The sequence below is a fragment of the Cydia amplana genome, chromosome 26 (genome assembly GCF_948474715.1).
Source record: "Cydia amplana chromosome 26, ilCydAmpl1.1, whole genome shotgun sequence".
In the NCBI taxonomy this organism is placed as follows: Eukaryota; Metazoa; Arthropoda; class Insecta; order Lepidoptera; family Tortricidae; genus Cydia; species Cydia amplana.
In genome coordinates, this window is record NC_086094.1 from 7,221,797 (window position 1) to 7,242,846 (window position 21,050).

Consider the following 21,050-nt stretch of genomic DNA (forward strand, 5'->3'; position numbering starts at 1 on the left):
AAAGCTTCTTCATATATCAATAAAAAACCTCTACTCAACTCATAAATAGCTATTAGGCCCAATTTTAAGTACAAAGGGACTAATGTAAAAAAACATTACCTTCATTTTAAAGAGCGAACGTGACTCGATTCACTTTATTACACTTAAATGGCAAATTTTTATACAATTCTTATCATACAAGGTTATTACTTTAGCTCAGCGGTCGGCAACCCTCGGCCCGCGGGCCGCATGCGGCCCGTGAACCTGTCACTTGCGGCCCGCGAGCCTCCCTGGCTATTTTGTATGTAATATTGACACACGACAATGTCTAGTCTAGTCATAAATATTAACAAAGTGCGGCCCGCGTCAACTTCGTTAACTACTATGTGGCCCTTGGCTGCTAAAAGGTTGCCGACCGCTGCTTTAGCTTATTACGATTTTTATGTTCTAGTAATGGCGATGACTCGATTAATTTTTAGGGTTCCGTAACTCAAAAGGAAACAAGTAACCGTCTAAAAAAATTTTTGATACACAGTCTTGTTGCCGACTGTACTTTCTCAACTTTGCATGTCTATCAAGTACTTCTCAAGACCTTTCGAATAAGCCTAAACTCATGTATTTATGTTTTTCCATCGAAGAGTTCCTTTGGCTACCTTCCGACTGCATTAGAGATTAGCTTAGCTTAGAGAGATTAGCTCCATGTTAGCATATTATTGCATTGTCATCGGAAATATGGAAGTATGCGAAATTTGAGCTCAATCAGACACCGGGAAGTGGTTCAAATTTAAGTTACAAGATTTGAAGCACCATAGATAGGTACAAAGCGATATAGGTATATACATATACAGGGTGCTTCCTGTAACAGGAGCAATAAATTAAACTAAAGGCTATACTCCTCAAACTGACCAACATTTGTTCAGCAACTTTTGAAAATTATGAATCCTTTAGACTTCCTCTTTTTCATACAAAATAAATATTGCCTTCAATGTACGCTGACATCAGTGTGTTTGACGTTACTTGTCACGCTTGAAAAATAACAAAATTTTGCAATACATTGCGTCTTAGAATAAACTTAAAAGTGTAATAAAAATCAAAACATGAGTTATTTTCAAAAGTTGCTGAACAAATGTTGGTCAGTTTGAGGAGTATAGCCTTTAGTTTAATTTATTGCTCCTGTTACAGGAAGCAGCCTGTATACGCAGTGAAGCTAAATAAAAGTGTGTAATAAGAAAAGTGTGAAAAAACGGAACCCTTATAGGATCACTTGGTTGTCCGTCTGTCCGTAATTCCGTATGTCGGGAACGCGTGGAGGTATCGAGTTGAAATTTAAACCATATATTCAGGTCTACGGTCCATTGAAGCCATGAAAAAACCAAACAGGGCTGTAATCGCTAAAATCGAAGTCCGCAAATTGCGGGCATTTTTCTCTGTTACACTAATTACGCCTTCATTGGAGTAAAAGAGAAAGATCCCCGCAATTTGCGAAAAACGGTTTTCGCAGTAGGCCTCAGATTACTCAGATAGGTATTAGGTACGGCTGTTTATGCCGAAAAAACGTAAATTGCGACACAATCGAAGTAATCAAAATTGATAGGGTACTTCCCATTGAATTAGAACTATGAAATTTGGCAAGTAATATCGTTTTACAATACAAATACTTACAGGCAAAAATCTGAAAATTGTAAATTTGTAAAAAATATACTTAATTAAATTGGTACGGAACCCTCGGTGGGCGAGTCCGACTTGCACCTGGCCGGTTTGAGTGTCTGGGCATATGAAATAAAAAAAGCGGCCAAGTGCGAGTCGGACTCGCCCATGAAGGGTTCCCGTATTTAGGCGATTTATGACGTATTAAAAAAAAACTACTTACTCGACCTCGTTCAAACCAATTTTCGGTGGAAGTTTACATGGTAATGTACATCATATATTTTTTTTAGTTTTATCATTCTGTTATTTTAGAAGTTACAGGGGGGGGACACACATTTTACCACTTTGGATGTGTCTCTCGCGCAAACTATTCAGTTTAGAAAAAAATGATATTAGAAACCTCAATATCATTTTTGAAGACCTATCCATAGATACCCCATACACGTATGGGTTTGATGAAAAAAAATTTTTGAGTTTCAGTTCTAAGTAGGGTTTGCTCCCGGGAAATACCGGTACCGAAAGTACCGGGAATTCCCTGGATTTAGAGCCAAGCAAAGAACCGGGATTTCAAAATTAAAATCCCGGTACTCCCGGGATTTTCGGGACTAAAATTTCCGGTACAATATTTGGCTGTTTTCTGTTACTTAGCATGAAATATCATGTTTTATAAGGAAAATAAATATATTTTATCAATCTAAGGCTGATGGTAATACTTTTACGGCTGACCACTACATTAAAATAAATTAAAAAAAAAGTCGGGTTTGACAAAGCCGACAATATAAAATTGCGTAATTTCATACTTTAAGGGCATAAATGTTTGTACGATAAATAATTTTATACGAACAATTAGTTATTTCATATTTGTATACTAACTAGAAGCAAAAATAGAGACAATTTTGTAATTAATAAAATACTACTTTTAATTGAAATTCAAACACGGTAAAGAAACTCACATATGATAATGATATTGTAAATGAATTAATAATTCTGGCTGAATAACTTCTTGATTTGTCGTATTGATAGTTCTGTTATTATATGTTCGAAGGTCCACAGCCCATTTTGAACGCTTGCGAAAATTATCAATTTTTTTATCCTTTTTCACAAAACGTCTTACATATTCAAATTTTCTATGGGACGATATCTATTCGCGCCTACATTTTTAAAATTTGCCGCCTTTTTCTACTGTCAAGATCTGGTTGACCAAGTATATTTAAAAATATCATGTAGTTTAGGAAAAAAAAACAAATTATATTAATGATTGTGTGACTTAAAGACACATATTATGGTACAAAAGAAGTGTGTACCTTCACTGTGCTACTTTTTTATTGTTTTAAGAAATATTCGTGGTAGTTTTACGTTTTTTTTACTGAAAATTGATGTGAAAACTGATTTTTGAAGGCAGTCCCGAAAGTACCGAAAATACCGGGAAATCCCGGTTCCATTTTTGCCCGGTACCGAAAATCCCGGTTCTTTTAAACAGTACCGGTTCTGCAATCCCTAGTTCTAAGTATGGGGAACCCCAAAAATTTATGTTTTTTTCTATTTTTGTGTGAAAATCTTAATGCGGTTCACAGAATACATCTACTTACCAAGTTTCAACAGTATAGTTCTTATAGTTTCGGAGAAAAGTGACTGTGACATACGGACGGACAGACGGACAGACAGACAGACAGACAGACAGACAGACATGACGAATCTATAAGGGTTCCATTTTTTGCCATTTGGCTACGGAACCCTAAAAAGAAAAGATTTTTCATAAAATATTTTAGTGAGATTGAGATATACAGGTATTTCAATAAATAATAGAAACATAATATCAATATTTACTGGAGATTTGAATATCCCCTCGAGTCTATATATTACGATTTTAGTTTGACCAAGCGTCCTAGGTCTAGGTCAGTGCCCGAGTAGGTTACCTAGAGTCTATTTTTTAATTCGGTAGACTGAAATGACAGTTCTTAGTGTGAAATGACATTTTATGTTCATACTAAGAACTATCATTTCAGTCTACCGAATTAAAAAATAGACTTTAAGTTATAACTAACTAGACTTCGCCCGTGTCTTCGTTCGTAGAAGTCATTAACTAATCATTCATGTATCATTTATTTATTTACTAGCGACAGTAGCGACTCGCCCCGGCTTCGCACGGGTTTACAAATTATACATAAACCTTCCTCTTGAATCTCTCTATCTATTAAAAAAACCGCATCTAAATCCGTTGCGTAGTTTTAAAAATCTAAGCATACAGACAGACAGACAGGGAAGGGACTTTGTTTTATACTATGTAGTGATGCGTAGATACCCATAAATAAATAAATGATACATTATATTGTACTTTTACCGACTTGCACAAAGGAACATTTAACATACTTTAATAAAACTAATCGGATTTCAATGAATGTTGTAGCTTTTCAATACAAATAGAAACTTAAAAGATGCTTGCATTCAATACAAATATCAGACATCGGAGGAAGATAAAGAGTTCTTCGTATATTAATATTTTTAAAGACATTTTGTAAAGAAACTCCTCTTTGTTTGTATCTCAAAGAAAGTAATATCGCTTTTATATTTTGTGTAACGTTTTATCTTTATTTTATATTCATTTCAGTGTATCTTTATTAGGTACTTTATTATGTAATAAAGATAAACTGAAATTAATATCATATACTAAGAAAAACCGGCCAAGTGCGAGTCGGACTCGCGCACGAAGGGTTCCGCAATATCGAACAAAAAACGGCAAAAACATCACGTTTGTTGTATGGGAGCCCAACTTAAATATTTATTTTATTCTGTGTTTAGTATTTGTTGTTATATTAGCCGTAACAGAAATACTCTCTCTGTCTCTCTCACAATTCATGAGATAGCCTAAATTTTTAAAAGGTAAAACGATGGCGGTCTAATTACTAAAAATAAATATTATTCCAGATAATCTTTGGGTAGCTGAAAGCTGAAACGATTGCAACGATTTTTTCTAAAGGCCCCAGTACACAATGGGCCATCGCCGGCCACTCCAAGGGACGCAGTCATGCGGTAGAATGAGATAGCAATATCACTTGCTCCCTCTAACGCATAAATGCGTCCCTTGGAGTGGCCGGCGATGGCCCATTGTGTACTGGGGCCTTTATAGATGGTGCAACGAGATATACGTAATCTAGACAACAAGCACACATGTTCTTTTCAAAGAATTATGCAAACATCAATACAACCGATGACCAGAGAACTGGCAGCTTTCTCTCGCAGCGCATAAGTATTGCCATTCAGCGAGAGAATGCTGCCAGCATCTTTGGCACAATGCCGCGAGAGCCTTATTTAGATGGTTTTTTTTTAATTTAGATTAGTTTAGTGTTTAATTTTATTATAAGTATTTATAGCTGGTCAACCAAATCTTGTCAGTAAAATAAGGCGCGATATTCAAATTTTCTATGGGACGATATCCCTTCGCGCCTACATTTTTCAAATTTGCCGCCTTTTTCTACTGTCAAGATCTGGTTGACCAAGTATAGTTTATTTTTAACTTTAGTTTTTAATTTTAGATTGTATTTAATTTTCTTTTTTATTGCATGAATAAAATTTGTTACATGCAAATGCATGTAATATCCGAACTTACCTTGTAACGAACATGACATCGTGAGAAACTTTACATTATCTGTAGTTTTTTATTGCCAATATTACACTTTTGCCACCATCATAACAAAAATTCTTTATTCAAATTGAACTTTTTCCCAAGCATATGACCTTGTACCAACGGAAACATTCTTAACTGTCCAATAGTGGACCTTATGCCTTTTGTAATAAGGTTTACGAAGTGTCAGCAACATTACAACTTGATATTTCGGAACTTGTGTTGTAAGCGCGACCTTCGAAGTTCTAAGTAATCTAAGTGTTCTAATCAGAACTGATTAGAACTGGGTCTATTGCGAACATAGAAAAAGTGAGACTATATGACAAGGACAAAAATAACAGCTTTCTCTGCTACTCCTACTGAAAGTTTTATAAGACCATCTCGTTCTGTCATAAATAAAGATAAGATAAAGATAAAAGATAGTTTATTCAAGTATGCATAATTACAATGCGCATAAATAAATAAATAAATAAATATTGGGGGACATCTTACACAGATCCACCTAGCCCCAAACTAAGCAAAGCTTGTACTATGGGTGCTAGGCGACGATATACATACGTCAAATAAAGCTACACCGGCTCCAACCCTACACCTCTGCCCCGAGAAGATTTAAATCCCCCCTCAATTGGAGGAGGGTATCCCAATATGGGACCGGCAACAAACTCGGCGGGACATATCTTTAAAAAAAAAATTACATCTTATAATTAACATGCATTACGAGAAAACAAGGAAAAAATATACAATTTAAATTACTATAGAATTCATGCAATTATACACATAAGGTGTAATAGAAATTTGATTTAAAAAATATACATATGTAGGGTCGACTACATTACAAGGCAGTAAGGTGAAAGTGGATACATCTCTTTGTAGTCGACGTACATGGAATCATACAAATACGTAGCTCTTTCAGAAAACATATCGATTTCTGACAAAAAAATATCCGTTTTTCGGGGGTCTATTATAAAATTTATAAACCGTGAATATACCGTTGAATGTCGTTTTAACTTTTTTTGTCTGTTTCTTTTTGCTAACAGTGTGAAAGGGACAGAGATAATAGAACCCAAGTATTTTGAACTTGTATTAGATCCCGCATGTTGAAATGACATTTGACTATAAAGGTCACTTGAATGTCATTTTGTCTCACTCAGTGAGCAAAATCGCATTTGCTCACTGTTTTTAAGAATCAAAGTACCCTTGTTCGAGCTGCTGAGGTGAAAACTAAATTATTCAAATTGTTATGTCCTTGTCAACATTAGGGTCAATACTTGAAATATAAACAGGAAACGGCTAATTACAAATATAAAAAAGCGGCCAAGTGCGAGTCGGACTCGCCCATGAAGGGTTCCGTATTTAGGCGATTTATGACGTATTAAAAAAAAACTACTTACTAGATCTCGTTCAAACCAATTTTCGGTGGAAGTTTACATGGTAATGTACTTCGTATATTTTTTTTAGTTTTATCATTCTCTTATTTTAGAAGTTACAGGGGGGGGACACACATTTTACCACTTTGGAAGTGTCTCTCGCGCAAACTATTCAGTTTAGAAAAAAAATGATATTAGAAACCTCAATATCATTTTTGAAGACCTATCCATAGATACCCCACACGTATGGGTTTGATGAAAAAAATTTTTTTGAGTTTCAGTTCGAAGTATGGGGAACCCCAAAAAATTATTGTTTTTTTTCTATTTTTGTATGAAAATCTTAATGCGGTTCACAGAATACATCTACTTACCAAGTTTCAACAGTATAGTTCTTATAGTTTCGGAGAAAAGTGGCTGTGACATACGGACGGACAGACGGACAGACGGACAGACAGACAGACATGACGAATCTATAAGGGTTCCGTTTTTTGCCATTTGGCTACGGAACCCTAAAAAGGCAACTAAATTGAACCTTTTCAATTTTCAAGTCAAGACGTGTGTAAAATCTGGTAAAATCTTAAATTCTTAATATTTATTTGTTTCAATTTAAATATTTTTTTACCATTTCTATTGTATTTCATACTGTTAACGCTCCATCCATGTGTGCGTGCGCGCACACATACACGCTCCATCTACACGGTGCCGCGGCCGGCGACAGGCCGCCATTCTCCAATCCGCTACGACGCCGACACCACGCATAGCTCGGTCGCGCGTCCATATATATTTGATTTTCAAAATCATGTAATTTAATCGCTCAGTATAATTAAACGTTGTAAAAATCCACATCGTGTCGACTACATCATTTCTCAAGAACCTGCGCCAACAGATTCGAGCCGGATGAGGCTTTGGAATCCACTATCTAAAGGAGGACAAAGGAATTCATCGGCGCGGTCGAACAAAGGAGTCGACATTTTGGATTTGGACACGTGGAGCTTCAACCAAATTCAAGAAGATTCAAGCAGTCTACACCTGAGTCTACAATATTCAAACGAGAATACACCAGGAAAAGGGTTTGCAGTTGCATTTGTGTAAGTTCGTTCCAATTATTTCGATTTAATTTCACTTCACTGTGCCTTTCATACAAAGTGCTGTGCTCTTTTCCATCGAAACCACTACCTAAAGGTTTCATTTCAATCTAAAATCCCAATTAGTGCTATAATTCCGTCTGTTGCCTATTATAACTAAATATTTTCCTTCTTTTAAAATCGAAAATTCACATCGATCTTTTTCATTGTTCAAATCGAAATCAAAGTAGCTTCTGTATCTTGTTTTCAGAGGTCTAGAAGATTGTGTTGCCTCCATTTGAGCCAATACAGAACAATAATTGAAATTTTAGCTAATTTTTATTCGAACATTCCAGAACCGGCGTGGGGTCAAAGTCCACTCTCGCCGGCCGCCTGCCTACGTGACCGCGCGCTGTCTCGAGTAACGGGACTTCGGGCGTGGATTGTGCGCACGTTTGCTTGACTATCCTTCTGCCTGCTTAATCACGCTTCGCATAAAATTTAAGTATATTTCCAATAGTTTTCACTCTTTTGCACAATAGTTGACTTCATTTACCGCGTGTTTAATCATTATTTTTCTTACAGCTGTAGGGCAGTTTGAGATTTATTTCGTTTTTATTCTCACGTACCATATAGCATTTTAACGCAAGCTTCAATAATAATTGCAATATATTTCGTTCGATTAATTAATTTTATCTTCCTTTAAACTTCACAATGGACAATTTAAAAACACTAAAGAAAAGCCGAGCCAGCTTCAAAGCAAAGCTGACTGTTTTCAAAGATTATTTAAATGCTTTGCTACCTAGCAGTGAGCTTAATAGCATACAAATGCATGAGCTTACTATGCGACATGCCAAAATGTCAGAAATGTATAACGATTTCGATTCCATACAAAACGATATAGAAAGCTTGACGGAAATTCCAGATGAGGAGTACGCAGAGCGGACTTCGTTCGAGGCCCGGTACTTCGGCGCCATGGCTGCTGCGCAAGACCTGCTCAGCAAACATGCCGCGCCCGCCGGACCTGCCTCTGCGGTGCACGACAGCGGATCGGTGGCGGGATCAGGTGATGCTGTATTCTCAAGTAAGCCAAATATTAAACTTCCAACAATTCATCTCCCGACTTTCTCTGGTCGATATCAGGATTGGCTAGAGTACCATGACACTTATAAATCACTAATACACGATAACACATCCATACCTAAAATCCATAAGTTCCACTATCTAAGGAACTCTTTAAAAGACAGTGCGTCGTTAATCATTAAATCACTAGAGTTTTCAACTGAGAATTATGATGTTGCTTGGGACTTGCTGTGCGAGCGTTTTAACAACGATCGCATTTTAGTAAATAATCATATTCATGCTTTGTTCAGTATAAAGCCAGTGTCTCAAGAGTCTTCCAAAGCCTTGCGTAACATGATAGACTGGGTAAATAAAAACTTGAGAGCCTTAAAAACATTAAAATTACCTACTGAACACTGGGATGTTTTAATTATCCATATGATGTCTAGTAAGCTTGATGCAGTCTCAATGCGCGATTGGGAAACCGAACGTAACAAAATTGTAGGTATTCCCACGTTTAGTGATTTCACAAATTTCTTGAAGGGTCGTGCGGACCTCCTTGAAACCATGGAAGAGGCTCAGACGCAATCAAAAGTTCCTCGTAGGTTCAGTGACGTCACGCACAACCGCCCAAGAACATTTGTCGTAAATGACTCATTTAAACAAAAACAACATAAATGCCCTGTATGCGCTAACTACCACACTATATACCAGTGCCCTAAATTCAAAGCTATGCCGATAGAATCTCGCATCGAAAAGATAAACCAGTTGAGTCTTTGTACTAATTGTCTTCGCGCAGGGCACGACGAACAACGCTGTCGACTTAGTTCATGTCGTTTGTGTACCAAACGTCACAACACTCTATTACACATTAACACTCAATCCACAGAACCACTGGCTAGCAAATCATCTAAAAGTGACTGTGTCTTACCATGCGTGCAGGACCAATCTAAACCTGTACAAGACAACATCACACTATCTTCCATACATTGCAGCCAAGCTCTTCTTTCCACTGCTATAATCAGTGTCCAAGACCAGTCTGGTCAAACACACAAGGTCCGTGTCATGTTAGACAACGGATCAACTATTTCGTTCATCACAGAATCTTTACAAAAACAATTAGGGATACCCAGTTATCCCGCATTTACCTCAGTTAACCTACTGGAGGACAAATCTACAAAAGCCACTAAAAAATGTGACGTCACTATATCGTCACTCTATGATCGCAATTATACAACCGATGTTGATTGCCATGTTTTGTCTCGGATCACCGATGTCATACCTACTAATCCAATTAATTGCAATGCTTTCGAAATTCCCTCTCACATCCACCTCGCGGACCCATCATTCTCGGAACCGTCAGAGGTGCAGATGCTGCTGAGCGCTGAAATATTTTGGGATGTACTTTGCCTAAATAAGATATCCCTAGGCAAGAATCTACCATTACTAGTTGAATCAAAGCTAGGGTGGCTAGTAGTCAAATTACCAAACTCAAACAAAACTAAACAAAATACAGTCCACTGCCATTTCTCTAACACAGAGCTAAATCACAAACTAAACAATTTTTTTGATAATGACGGTTTCTCTAACATTGAAAAGGTTTATAACAAATCTAAAGCTGATAGCGAGTGTGAACGAATCTTTACAAGTACTACCACGCGTCACTCGGATGGGAAATTCATTGTAACTGTACCACTTAAAGAGTCCCCCGAGGTGTTAGGTAACTCTAAAGAACAAGCTTTAACAAGATTTCATTCATTAGAGCGCAAATTTAAACGGGAACCGGAATTCAAAGAGCAATACACTAAATTTATGAACGAATATTTACAGTTAGGTCATATGTCAGAAAATATAGACTCTCAAAACGATACATTCTCTTATTTTCTTCCACATCATGGAATTTTACGCGAGGGGAGCCTCACAACAAAATTAAGATCTGTCTTTGATGGATCAGCCGTCACAAGCTCAGGAAAGTCATACAATGACATTCAACACATAGGCCCGGTTGTACAAGACGATTTATTGAGCATTCTCATACGATTCAGACAACATAGATTTGTTGCAACTTCCGATGTAGCTAAAATGTATAGACAGATTTATGTAAGAGATGATCAACGAAGTTTGCAGCAAATCCTATGGCGGTCTGATCCCACACAACCAATTAAACAGTACAAACTAAACACGGTTACATACGGCACGGCCTCAGCTCCCTGGTTAGCGACAAGAACACTAAAACAATTAGGTATCGATTGCAAGGACGAACTTGCACGCGAAACGATTTTGCATGACTTTTACGTTGATGATTACATCACTGGTCATGATGATGAACAAACACTCATATATACATGTCAAAATGTCATTAGCGAGCTAGAACCCGCTCATTTCCATTTACGAAAATGGCGGTCTAACAAACCGTCCATTCTAACTCAAATCATAAATGAAAACAATGATGATGATGATTTATTAAATCTTAACAATGATGAATATGCCAAAACTCTAGGCCTACTTTGGGCTTGTAAACGAGACACATTATTGTTTTCATTGCCACATACAATGCAAAACCCTAAAACAAAACGCACTATTTTGTCCACAATAGCACAAGTGTTTGACCCACTGGGCTTAATAAACCCTTGCATGTTACAGGCAAAACTCATACTCCAGGCTCTTTGGTCTCAAAACATTCCGTGGGACTCTCAGCTACCGGCCGAGGTTGAGTCACAATGGGACCAGTTTGTCAAATACTTGCCAGATATTTCTAAAATAGAAATTCCTCGCAGAGCATTATGCGACGATTTCATAACTGTTCAATTACATGCATTTAGTGATGCATCAATGAAAGCTTACGCTGCCTGCGTATACATACGCACAGTGTCTAAAAACGGTAACGTACATGTACATTTGCTTGTTGCAAAAAGCAAATTGGCCCCACTAAGGCAACGACTAACTATTCCAAAATTAGAATTATGCGGTAGTCTCCTAGCTACACAGCTAACGAAAAAGGTGGTAAATTCATTACGCCTAAAAATTGATTCGATATATTTCCACTGTGACTCAACCATTGTGCTCGGCTGGCTAAAAACTTGTAAAAAACAGCTTAAACAATTTGTCCATAACAGAGTCACTGAAATTACTAACGCCTTTGACCCATCAGCATGGCACTATGTCCCAACAGATATGAACCCTGCTGACATAGGGTCTAGAGGTCAAAATGCCTTACAGCTCAAAAATTCAACTTTGTGGTTCCAAGGCCCACATTTTTTACACCAAAAAGACATTCAATGGCCTTTGCAGCCTCAAAGTGTGGATGTTTCTGATTTGCCTGAAATTAAAACTCGTTGTCATTTTTCAGCAGCTGCAGATATACAGGAAAATGATTTCACTGAACGGTTCTCAAACTTTAGCAAAATGCAGCGCGTTGTAGCTTACATGTACAGATTTAAACACAATTGTCAAAATAAAAACAAACGAGTAGGTCCATTACGCATTTCAGAATTAAAATTAGCATTGATTTATTTATGTAAAAAGGTACAATCAGAAACATTCAACAAACAACTTTCATTCCTCATTAAGGGCACACTGACAACAAAGGATAAAATAATAAAATTAAATCCATTTATTGACCAGGACAACCTTATCAGAGTTGGAGGTCGTTTATCCAACTCAAACTACGATTACGATACTAAACATCCTATCTTGCTACATGCATCTCACCACATAACAAAAACATTGGTACAACATTACCATAAAATACTTTTACATGCAGGACCCCAATTGCTATTATCCATGTTACGCCATAAGTTCTGGATAATAAGCGGTCGCAACCTTTGTCGAAAGATAACACATGACTGTTTAACTTGTCTTCGTTTCTCAGGTCGTACTTACCAGCCTATCATGAGTTCACTTCCTGCACAGAGGTTGCACGCAGATCACCCTTTCACACACACTGCCACAGATTATGCTGGTCCTATCCTGATATTGAACAGAAAAGGTCGCGGCGCTCAACTAATGAAGGCATACATAGTTGTGTTTGTCTGTCTGGCAGTGAGAGCAGTACACCTCGAGCTCGTCACCGATCTGACGTCTCAAGGTTTCATTGCCGCTTTAAATCGATTTATTGCCCGCAGAGGTAAGCCGGCAATTTTATTTTCAGATAACGGTACTCAGTACGTAGGATCATGTAATGAACTAGCTAAATTTTTAAAAGAAACCAGTATTGACATAACGGCTTACTCTGCAGAAAACGAAATAAAATTCAAATTCGCCCCAGCCTACAGTCCAAATTTTAACGGTTTGGCAGAGGGATCGGTCAAGTCTGTAAAATATCACTTGAAACGCGTTCTATCTATGACAAATTTAGACTACGAACACATGAATTCGGTTTTGGTTCATATAGAGGGGATACTTAATTCTAGACCTCTCACTCCTCTTTCTTCTGATCCTTCAGATCTAGTTCCTTTATGTCCAGCACATTTTCTAATTGGGCGAACGATCACATTGCCACCTGCACCCCAGGTGGAAGAAACTCGACCACTTACGACGCTCTCCAAATACATGAGGGTGCAACAGCTCAAGGCTCATTTTTGGAAAAGATACTCAAAAGAATACATTTCAGAGCTCCAGTCCCGCAGCAAGTGGCGCACTCAGGGTGCGCATCCACAGCTGGGCGAGATGGTCGTCATCAAGGATGACCGCCTACCACCATACCGATGGCTGCTCGGACGAGTCACAGCCGTCCACCCGGGCAGCGACGGCGTCAACCGCGTCGCCGACGTCCTCACCACTACGGGGACCCTACGCAGAGCATACAATCGGCTCTGCCCACTTCCATCAACATTGGATCAGGCAGCTCCTGACCCAAGGGGGGCAGCCTGTTAACGCTCCATCCATGTGTGCGTGCGCGCACACATACACGCTCCATCTACACGGTGCCGCGGCCGGCGACAGGCCGCCATTCTCCAATCCGCTACGACGCCGACACCACGCATAGCTCGGTCGCGCGTCCATATATATTTGATTTTCAAAATCATGTAATTTAATCGCTCAGTATAATTAAACGTTGTAAAAATCCACATCGTGTCGACTACATCATTTCTCAAGAACCTGCGCCAACACATACCTTTGTTCACGTGAAAGTGATAAATATTATTCTCAGGAGCCCTCGTAGTCGTATTTAAGTATATTGAAAATGTAATATTCTCTAAAGATACAAAATAATGTAGTTGGTCGAAATTACCTCGTTTATGTTTAGTGTTTGTAAAATGGCTTAATAAGCTTAGGTATATAGGTACTTTGAAAAGAATATACCTATACACATACAGGATGGAAATCAACTGTGAGCCGAGAAGGAATTAATCCAAAACAGGAGGTTAAGCCGACTCCATGCTTTTTAGGGTTCCGTACCTCAAAAGGAAAAAACGGAACCCTTATAGGATCACTCGTGCGTCTGTCTGTCCGACCACCCCCCCCCCCCCCTTTATCTCCGAAACTACTGGGTCTAACATTTGGGAAAAAAATACACAAAATAGTTCTTTACCTATAGATGACAGGGGCCTTATTCGACATGCCACTTTTGACGTCGCATGTTGAAGTTCATTTGAATCTGAACAATCATGGGTTGTCGAATAGGTAAAGTGTGTCACCTGTCAGTGAATCTCATGTAAACAAATCATTTCATCGCTAGACTTGGTTGTCTATTGGTATGGCCGCCATGTTTGGATTTATGACATTTGAAAGGGGATTCTATGGCATAGAGTAAACTGCATTTCTATTTTCTATAGTTTTTTGATTCCCCTACTCGCCGCAAGATGGAGTTAACAGTCAAATTTCGATCTTGGCGTTATAAAAATAAACCGCAAGAACATGACATGCAGTTGCGTTGGTGTAGATCTATCATGAAAACGAATATATGACAATTGTCCAGAATTAAAAAAAACTTGACAATAAACATACAGCAATACATATACCACTAAATGTCAAAAAGAAAACAGATTTAGTATAATTACTAGGTAACAAATTATATATAAAGTTTAAATTTTAAACCAATCGTCGTGGGTCCTAACCCCGGCTCTTAGCAATGAACTTCTTGTAACTTGTGTGAAAAATATCATTTGATATTACACCAATTACTTTATGGTGAAGTAAAATATCATGAGTCATGAGGAAGACGGAGTAGCCAGTAGCCACAATAAGCTATATTTTTGTCCTCTGGGTTAGATGGCAGTGAAATAGGGAGAGATAGTGAAGAATGCGGCAAAATAAGCATTTATTGTGTTGTTAGTAGTTAGTAGACTAGTTTTTTTTTTCTAAAAATGAAAATTGACGCAACAGCAAGCTCATAGCCCCCTATGAGCCAGTCTGTTAGGTGCAGGCTTAAGGGCTAATCCCGGGGGAAGCGGAGCGTCGGCGACTAGCTGGTGCATCTGCTTATTAACCTCTTCTCACTTTTACCTCAGGTCCTTTGATTAATAAATTAAGGTAAAATTCGTAAGAACTAGTGCCTGTGTCATATTCTAAATTGGACGCTATGCCTAATTAGTTGTTATAAATTAAATACAATAATTATTTATTTCATTAAATTTATAACAACGCAACGTGGGGTTATTCATGATGAATTTTAATGGCTTATATAAGACAGCGGTCGTATATTGCCTCAGAAATTTGGATTTTGTCAGTTTGAATGAACAGCAAACTGGAGACATTGAGATTAATTTTAAACTTATTATTTTAGGTGTTCGTCAGAAATAAGGTAAGTAGGTATATATTGGGCATTCTAGATCATTTAACCCTTTCCTGCCTTAACGAGACAGAAACCAAGCTGTTCATAAGATCACTTTCAACAAAAACTTTCGTGTAACCGCATTTGGCCGCTCACTGCGTTCGCTCTATGCGTTTTACGAAAGTTTTTGTTGAAAGTGATCTTATAAACAGCTTGGTTTCTGTCTCGTTAAGGCAAGAAAGGGTTAAATGATCTAGAATATCCAATATACACCACGAAAGATTTAACAGTTTGCGTTTAGACACCTAGTGATCTCGATTCGTGTTTTAAAACACCCAATGCAACGTTATAAACAGTTATAATTGAATATCAGTTTCATTACACGAAAAACGTTACATAGTGTAGACGTTACTAAATTGACAAGATATGAAGTTTATTAAGCAAGCACAGTCACTTGATTTACACAAAGACTATTTGATTTCTAATAAAACACGTTTACGTCATGGTAAACTTTTACCAAGCACCATTCGTTGTCTCATTTGCGGTCCATCTAACTGTGGAAAAACTAAAATGCGGTTACACGAAAGTTTTTGTTGAAAGTGATCTTATAAACAGCTTGGTTTCTGTCTCGTTAAGGCAAGAAAGGGTTAAATGGTCTAAAATATCCAATATACACCACGAAAGATTTAACAGTTTGTCCTTAGACACCTAGAGATCTCGATTCGCGTTTAAATTGTTTTAAATAAGGAATGTTTAAGTCAAGTAGCAGTTTACAGACACAAAATGTCAAAGCATTTAAACTTAAATATTTAATCGAAGTACAGGATGTAAGGTACATCAGTCCTCTGTTGGACTAGGGTATGAGCCTTAAGGACACAGGTTGTACTGAAGGGCTTAAAACCTAAACGTTGACATTAAATATTTTATAATTGTAATGCCTTAACATGGTTTGTCTAAAACAAACGTCAAACGCTTAGATACTAAATCAGAATACGCTTTACAATCGAATCAGTATGATCTGTGTAAATAATTTTTATTTATAAAATCTCAATTGATGTATTTATTACTTACTGAAATTAATTTCTCAATTACACTTATCAATTTTTAACGTTACTTAAAAAAACACTCTTTACTTTGACGAAAACAAACGTCACATGCTTAGATAATACGCATTACAGCCGAATCAGAATAATCTATGATCATAAAACGTGATTATTACAAATCTTGATATTGATATTTTTTTTTACTGAACTTAATTTCTAAATAAGACTTACCAATTGTTAAAAGCAACAAAACACACCATGTCACAGAGCTGATCAGTCTCTGTGAACACGTAGACCCCCAAGGCGTATGAGCCCTGGCAGAGGATCTGACAGCATTCTTCAGTCTATAGTACAAATTAGACTTTAAATTGCCGTGTGTGATAAAGTACAACACATCATAGAGTTGGCCAATCTCATGACATGATGCAGCTCCCAGGGAGGCGGTCCCCGGCAGAAAGCCGCGTTTGACGTACTTTGCTTAGGGTCCTCCTTACACTATCAACCGCGTAGTGATGGATTCTCCTGTTCGTTCGATTGCATGTTTGGTTAATAGCACAGCTCAACACAAAGGTGGCCAGCCTTCATGTCAAGACGCAAGTCCCAGGGAGGTAGTCCCCGGCAGAAACTTGTGTGCTAGGATCACCCAGCTAGCTCCGGTTGACAGCAGCGGGATCTCCGACAAATCATAATTGAAAAATGTATATATGCAGTTAGTTGCAAAAACTTTAAAAGCGCGATGTAGGACAGAGCTTCTGATTGGTAAACTCAATTAATTTATGTATGACGTCAATAAAGGATTGTTGTTTAGATCCATGGAGTCGACGTTACAATTATATGTATATATTTTTACAGACTTATATTTCTTTAATTTTTCAAAAAGAGAGGTTTTCAACAAATAGATAAGAATTTACTACAAAACACTATTTAAAAGACAAACTTAAAACAAACACTATATCAAATTATAAAATTAATTTCTCTGTGATTTGAAGATATTTTTTTATGTAATGAAATATAAAACAAAATCAAATTACAATGATAGATTACACTCATTATAATTTGATTTTATTATATTATAAATATAAACATATTATATAAATGATAAGACGATAATTATCATTTTCGAATTTAAAAAAATTAAATCAGATTATTTTAGCAATAAAACATACTTATTAAAAAATAAAGAAAATCGAATACCATATTATTTTCTATTTAGATACAAAATGTAAAAATAAATTTATGAGAGAGGAATGTCTACTCTTCTACATTTCGAACCTGTAGGTCTGCTGAGCACGCATTTGAGTTACTCGGTAAAAGATTGTTGTTTAGATCCATGGAGTCGATATTACAACTATATAATATTTACTTTACGGTCTTACATTTCTCTATTATTTTATGAAAAACTATTAGAAGCCTTTATAAATAAATAATAATAAAATTGACATAACAAATAGAGACTTATTATAAAACATTTTTTAAAATTTCATCGTCGATTTCTCTATAATTTGTAGAGCTTACCTTACCCTATATAATAATATTTTATGTAATTAAGTATAAAACTAAATTACATTATATAAAGAATAGTTAAACAATATTTTTATAATTTTTATTCTATTTTGATAATAAAGACATTAGGATGATATAATGCTACTGCTGATGATGATGATGATGATTTTCGAATTAAAAAGGTTAGATTATTGCATTTTAAGTGATACAGATTATTACATATTAATATGAATTTATACAGTAAAATTTATTACAATAGTAATAAAAAAAAAGTTATTTATTATAATATAATATTAATTTAATTAAATTACAATAAGAAAATCGAATACTATTTAATTTCAATGTAAAAGGTAAAAAAAAAAGTTATATTATTATATGTGAGCGGAATTCTACTCCATTACATTTCGAACCTTTAACCTGCCGGTGTGCATACCGCTGAGCATGCATTTGAGTCGGTCCGCGATTGAGACTCTTATTACTTACACGAGTTGTTAACATGAAACTTTAGTGTGATGCAATGTGGGAATAGGGTTGTACATGAAGCATTTATTACGAATGTATGTTTGTCTATCTTTCCTTTGTGAATGCAAACTGGAAGTCTATATAATAAATTTAAAAAAAAAAGTGTCTATAATTATATATTTGAATCCCATAATGTTTTTCTATTAAAAAAAAAAGGTTTTGTATTGTTAAACTGAACTCGTAATAATACTAGAACTATAAACTAAACACAATATTTCATCAATTTTGATCTTACAGAGATGTTATTATCTACGTGCTATACCTAGATTTTGGTCAAGCAGGGAAGTGGACCAACAGGTAAATTATACAGCCTTGTCCAAAAGTATTAGCACCCATTATTACAATACAATACAATACAAATACTTTTTACGGAACACTCTATATAAACTAGTACAGAGAATAAAATTGATTAACTTAGAGGTAAACAACAGGCGATCTAGCAATAAGCCCGATTTTTTTTAATTTTAAAAATGATTTTTTTTTCTTCCAAAGGCTATTAAACCATTTCATAAAATTTCAAACAAGTCTTTATAAATTAAAAATACTTTAAAAGAAGTATGAAATAAAAAAAATAAATGCAGTAAAGTTAAGGCTTAAAATAACTGTGACAACCCTAGCGTTTGACGGCAAGGTTAAAATTTTTATAATTTAATTTAAATAATTCATTATTGTTGTGACAATCCTGAGGTGAAGAACTATCAAGATTAAATTTGAAGACTATTCCAGTGCAAATAATTTAATAACCATGTAAGTAAGTTAACCATTTAGTTTTACATAACTTCTTTTTAAATTATTGAATACTGTATTTTGCAAAGTATATGCAAATATAGGTAGTTTAAATAACAATTTTGTTTTTTTACCAGGTCGGACTCAGAATATGACTCAACCTGCGAATACATGTCCTGTATGACAAGCAAGAAGAATTCCAAGACTAAGGACCTTGCACAGAGGTAATTATGATTATTGTTACAATTTCATTTGTTTCCTATTAAAAATATTCTTTCTATGAGTGATAATTAATTCTTATATTATTTATTCTTTAGATCGGACTCAGAGGAAAAGGAGGTTTTTAACGAGCAGACTGGAAAGAAACAGAAGACTCCTGCACAGAAAAGGTGATTTAAACTTTGTGTTTCATGTAAATGAAAAAATAATATATCTGATTTCGATATACAAAGGTAGTTAAATTATCACGAACTATTATTAACTAATATTTATATTTTTCAGATCTGCGGAGGGGACACGAAAGCTTCTAACAATAAAAAGCAGAAGGCGTCTACTTCTAAAACGTAAGCATTGTATGAAATATTTAGTATAAAATTCAGCATTTTTCATTCGATTCTTGAGAAATTTTGTTGCTCAAAAAATTGGTTGGCGTTAAGTACCTAGTTTTTATCTAGTCACTTTTTTATTAAAAAAAAATGATGGAGCTATGAAGGTCGTTTGGGACTACAATTCAAGAACCCATTATTTTATTTTGGGACAATTTATTTATTTTATACTATTTCTTACATAGATTTGTGAAACGAAATGAGGAGCCATCACCGTGGAATGAATCTTTCGACTTGTTCGGGCTGCTGACAAAAGAGGAGGCAACTACAGCGGGACTTAGAAGTTTCATTTGAAGCCACATTCTTCAATCTGCTGGTCATTGCAATGGATAGTTTTCCTTTATATCATGTAAGTTTTAATTATATCTGACTTTTATTTATTTTTTGTGTAACTGATAGTAACAGTTATCGTGTACTGGTAGGCCTTTCCTGTTTTTTATTTATTTTCTTAATCTTTATCTTTGTACTATTTATATTGTACTTATGTATTATGATGACCATTTATTATTTATCTTTTCTTACATAGTATAAAACAAGTAGGCAACTAATAAATTAATATATTTCGTCTTATTCTTTAGGACATCGATACGAATGTGTACGCGCAAGACCCTTTGGAAGGGTTTACACAACGAATGGAAGATTGGAAAAATGAAGATTTAAAAAATGCAGATTCAAAAAAAACTAAACCCAAAAACAAAAAACGAGAATCATTATCTAAAAAAAAACTTAAAGACCAGGCTCGAACATCGTACGTAATTTGCAAAGAGTTTCAAAGAGGTCAGCGTTTAATAAAAATCAAGATTTATGACTTCACGGAGAGCATGACAGAACAAGTTGATTTTTCATCGGACGATAGTGATAGTGAGTTTTTAAGTATGAGTGCACAATATGTTGTTAAAAACCCTGTCGATGAAATTTTAGACTCCACGGAAAATATTATCAATAAGATATCTAAGGAAATTAATAAACGGGGATTGTAATCGCAAATAACAATTTTATAAATAAAAGCATGCTATGAAAAAAAATGTTTTATTATAACTCAATCCTTAAACTAAGAAATATATAAATATATCAACAATCATAAAACAATATAATTAGTTCATGTTAATTGTACAATTATTATCATACCATTTCTTGATACAAATGACATTTCTTAATGAGTAGTGTTTATTGATAACATGATATAAAGTACTTT

General features: G+C 35.8%; 2 protein-coding genes across 2 annotated transcripts in view; one reads left to right on the forward strand and one right to left on the reverse strand.

Moving 5' to 3' along the window:
- The window catches only part of LOC134660292 (leishmanolysin-like peptidase), a 167,033-nt gene that overhangs the window by 99,439 nt on the left and 46,544 nt on the right, over positions 1-21,050 (reverse strand). The gene's annotated exons all lie outside the window — the stretch shown is intronic.
- Positions 12,968-13,644, forward strand: LOC134660203 (uncharacterized). Its single transcript, XM_063515929.1, has one exon. It carries the CDS (start codon positions 13,086-13,088, stop codon positions 13,614-13,616), a length of 531 nt encoding a protein of 176 aa, XP_063371999.1. The 5' UTR covers positions 12,968-13,085; the 3' UTR covers positions 13,617-13,644.

Bases quoted from the DNA above. Each gene is read 5' to 3' on its own strand.
- LOC134660203 (XM_063515929.1), top strand. From the start codon at position 13,086: ATGACAAATTTAGACTACGAACACATGAATTCGGTTTTGGTTCATATA.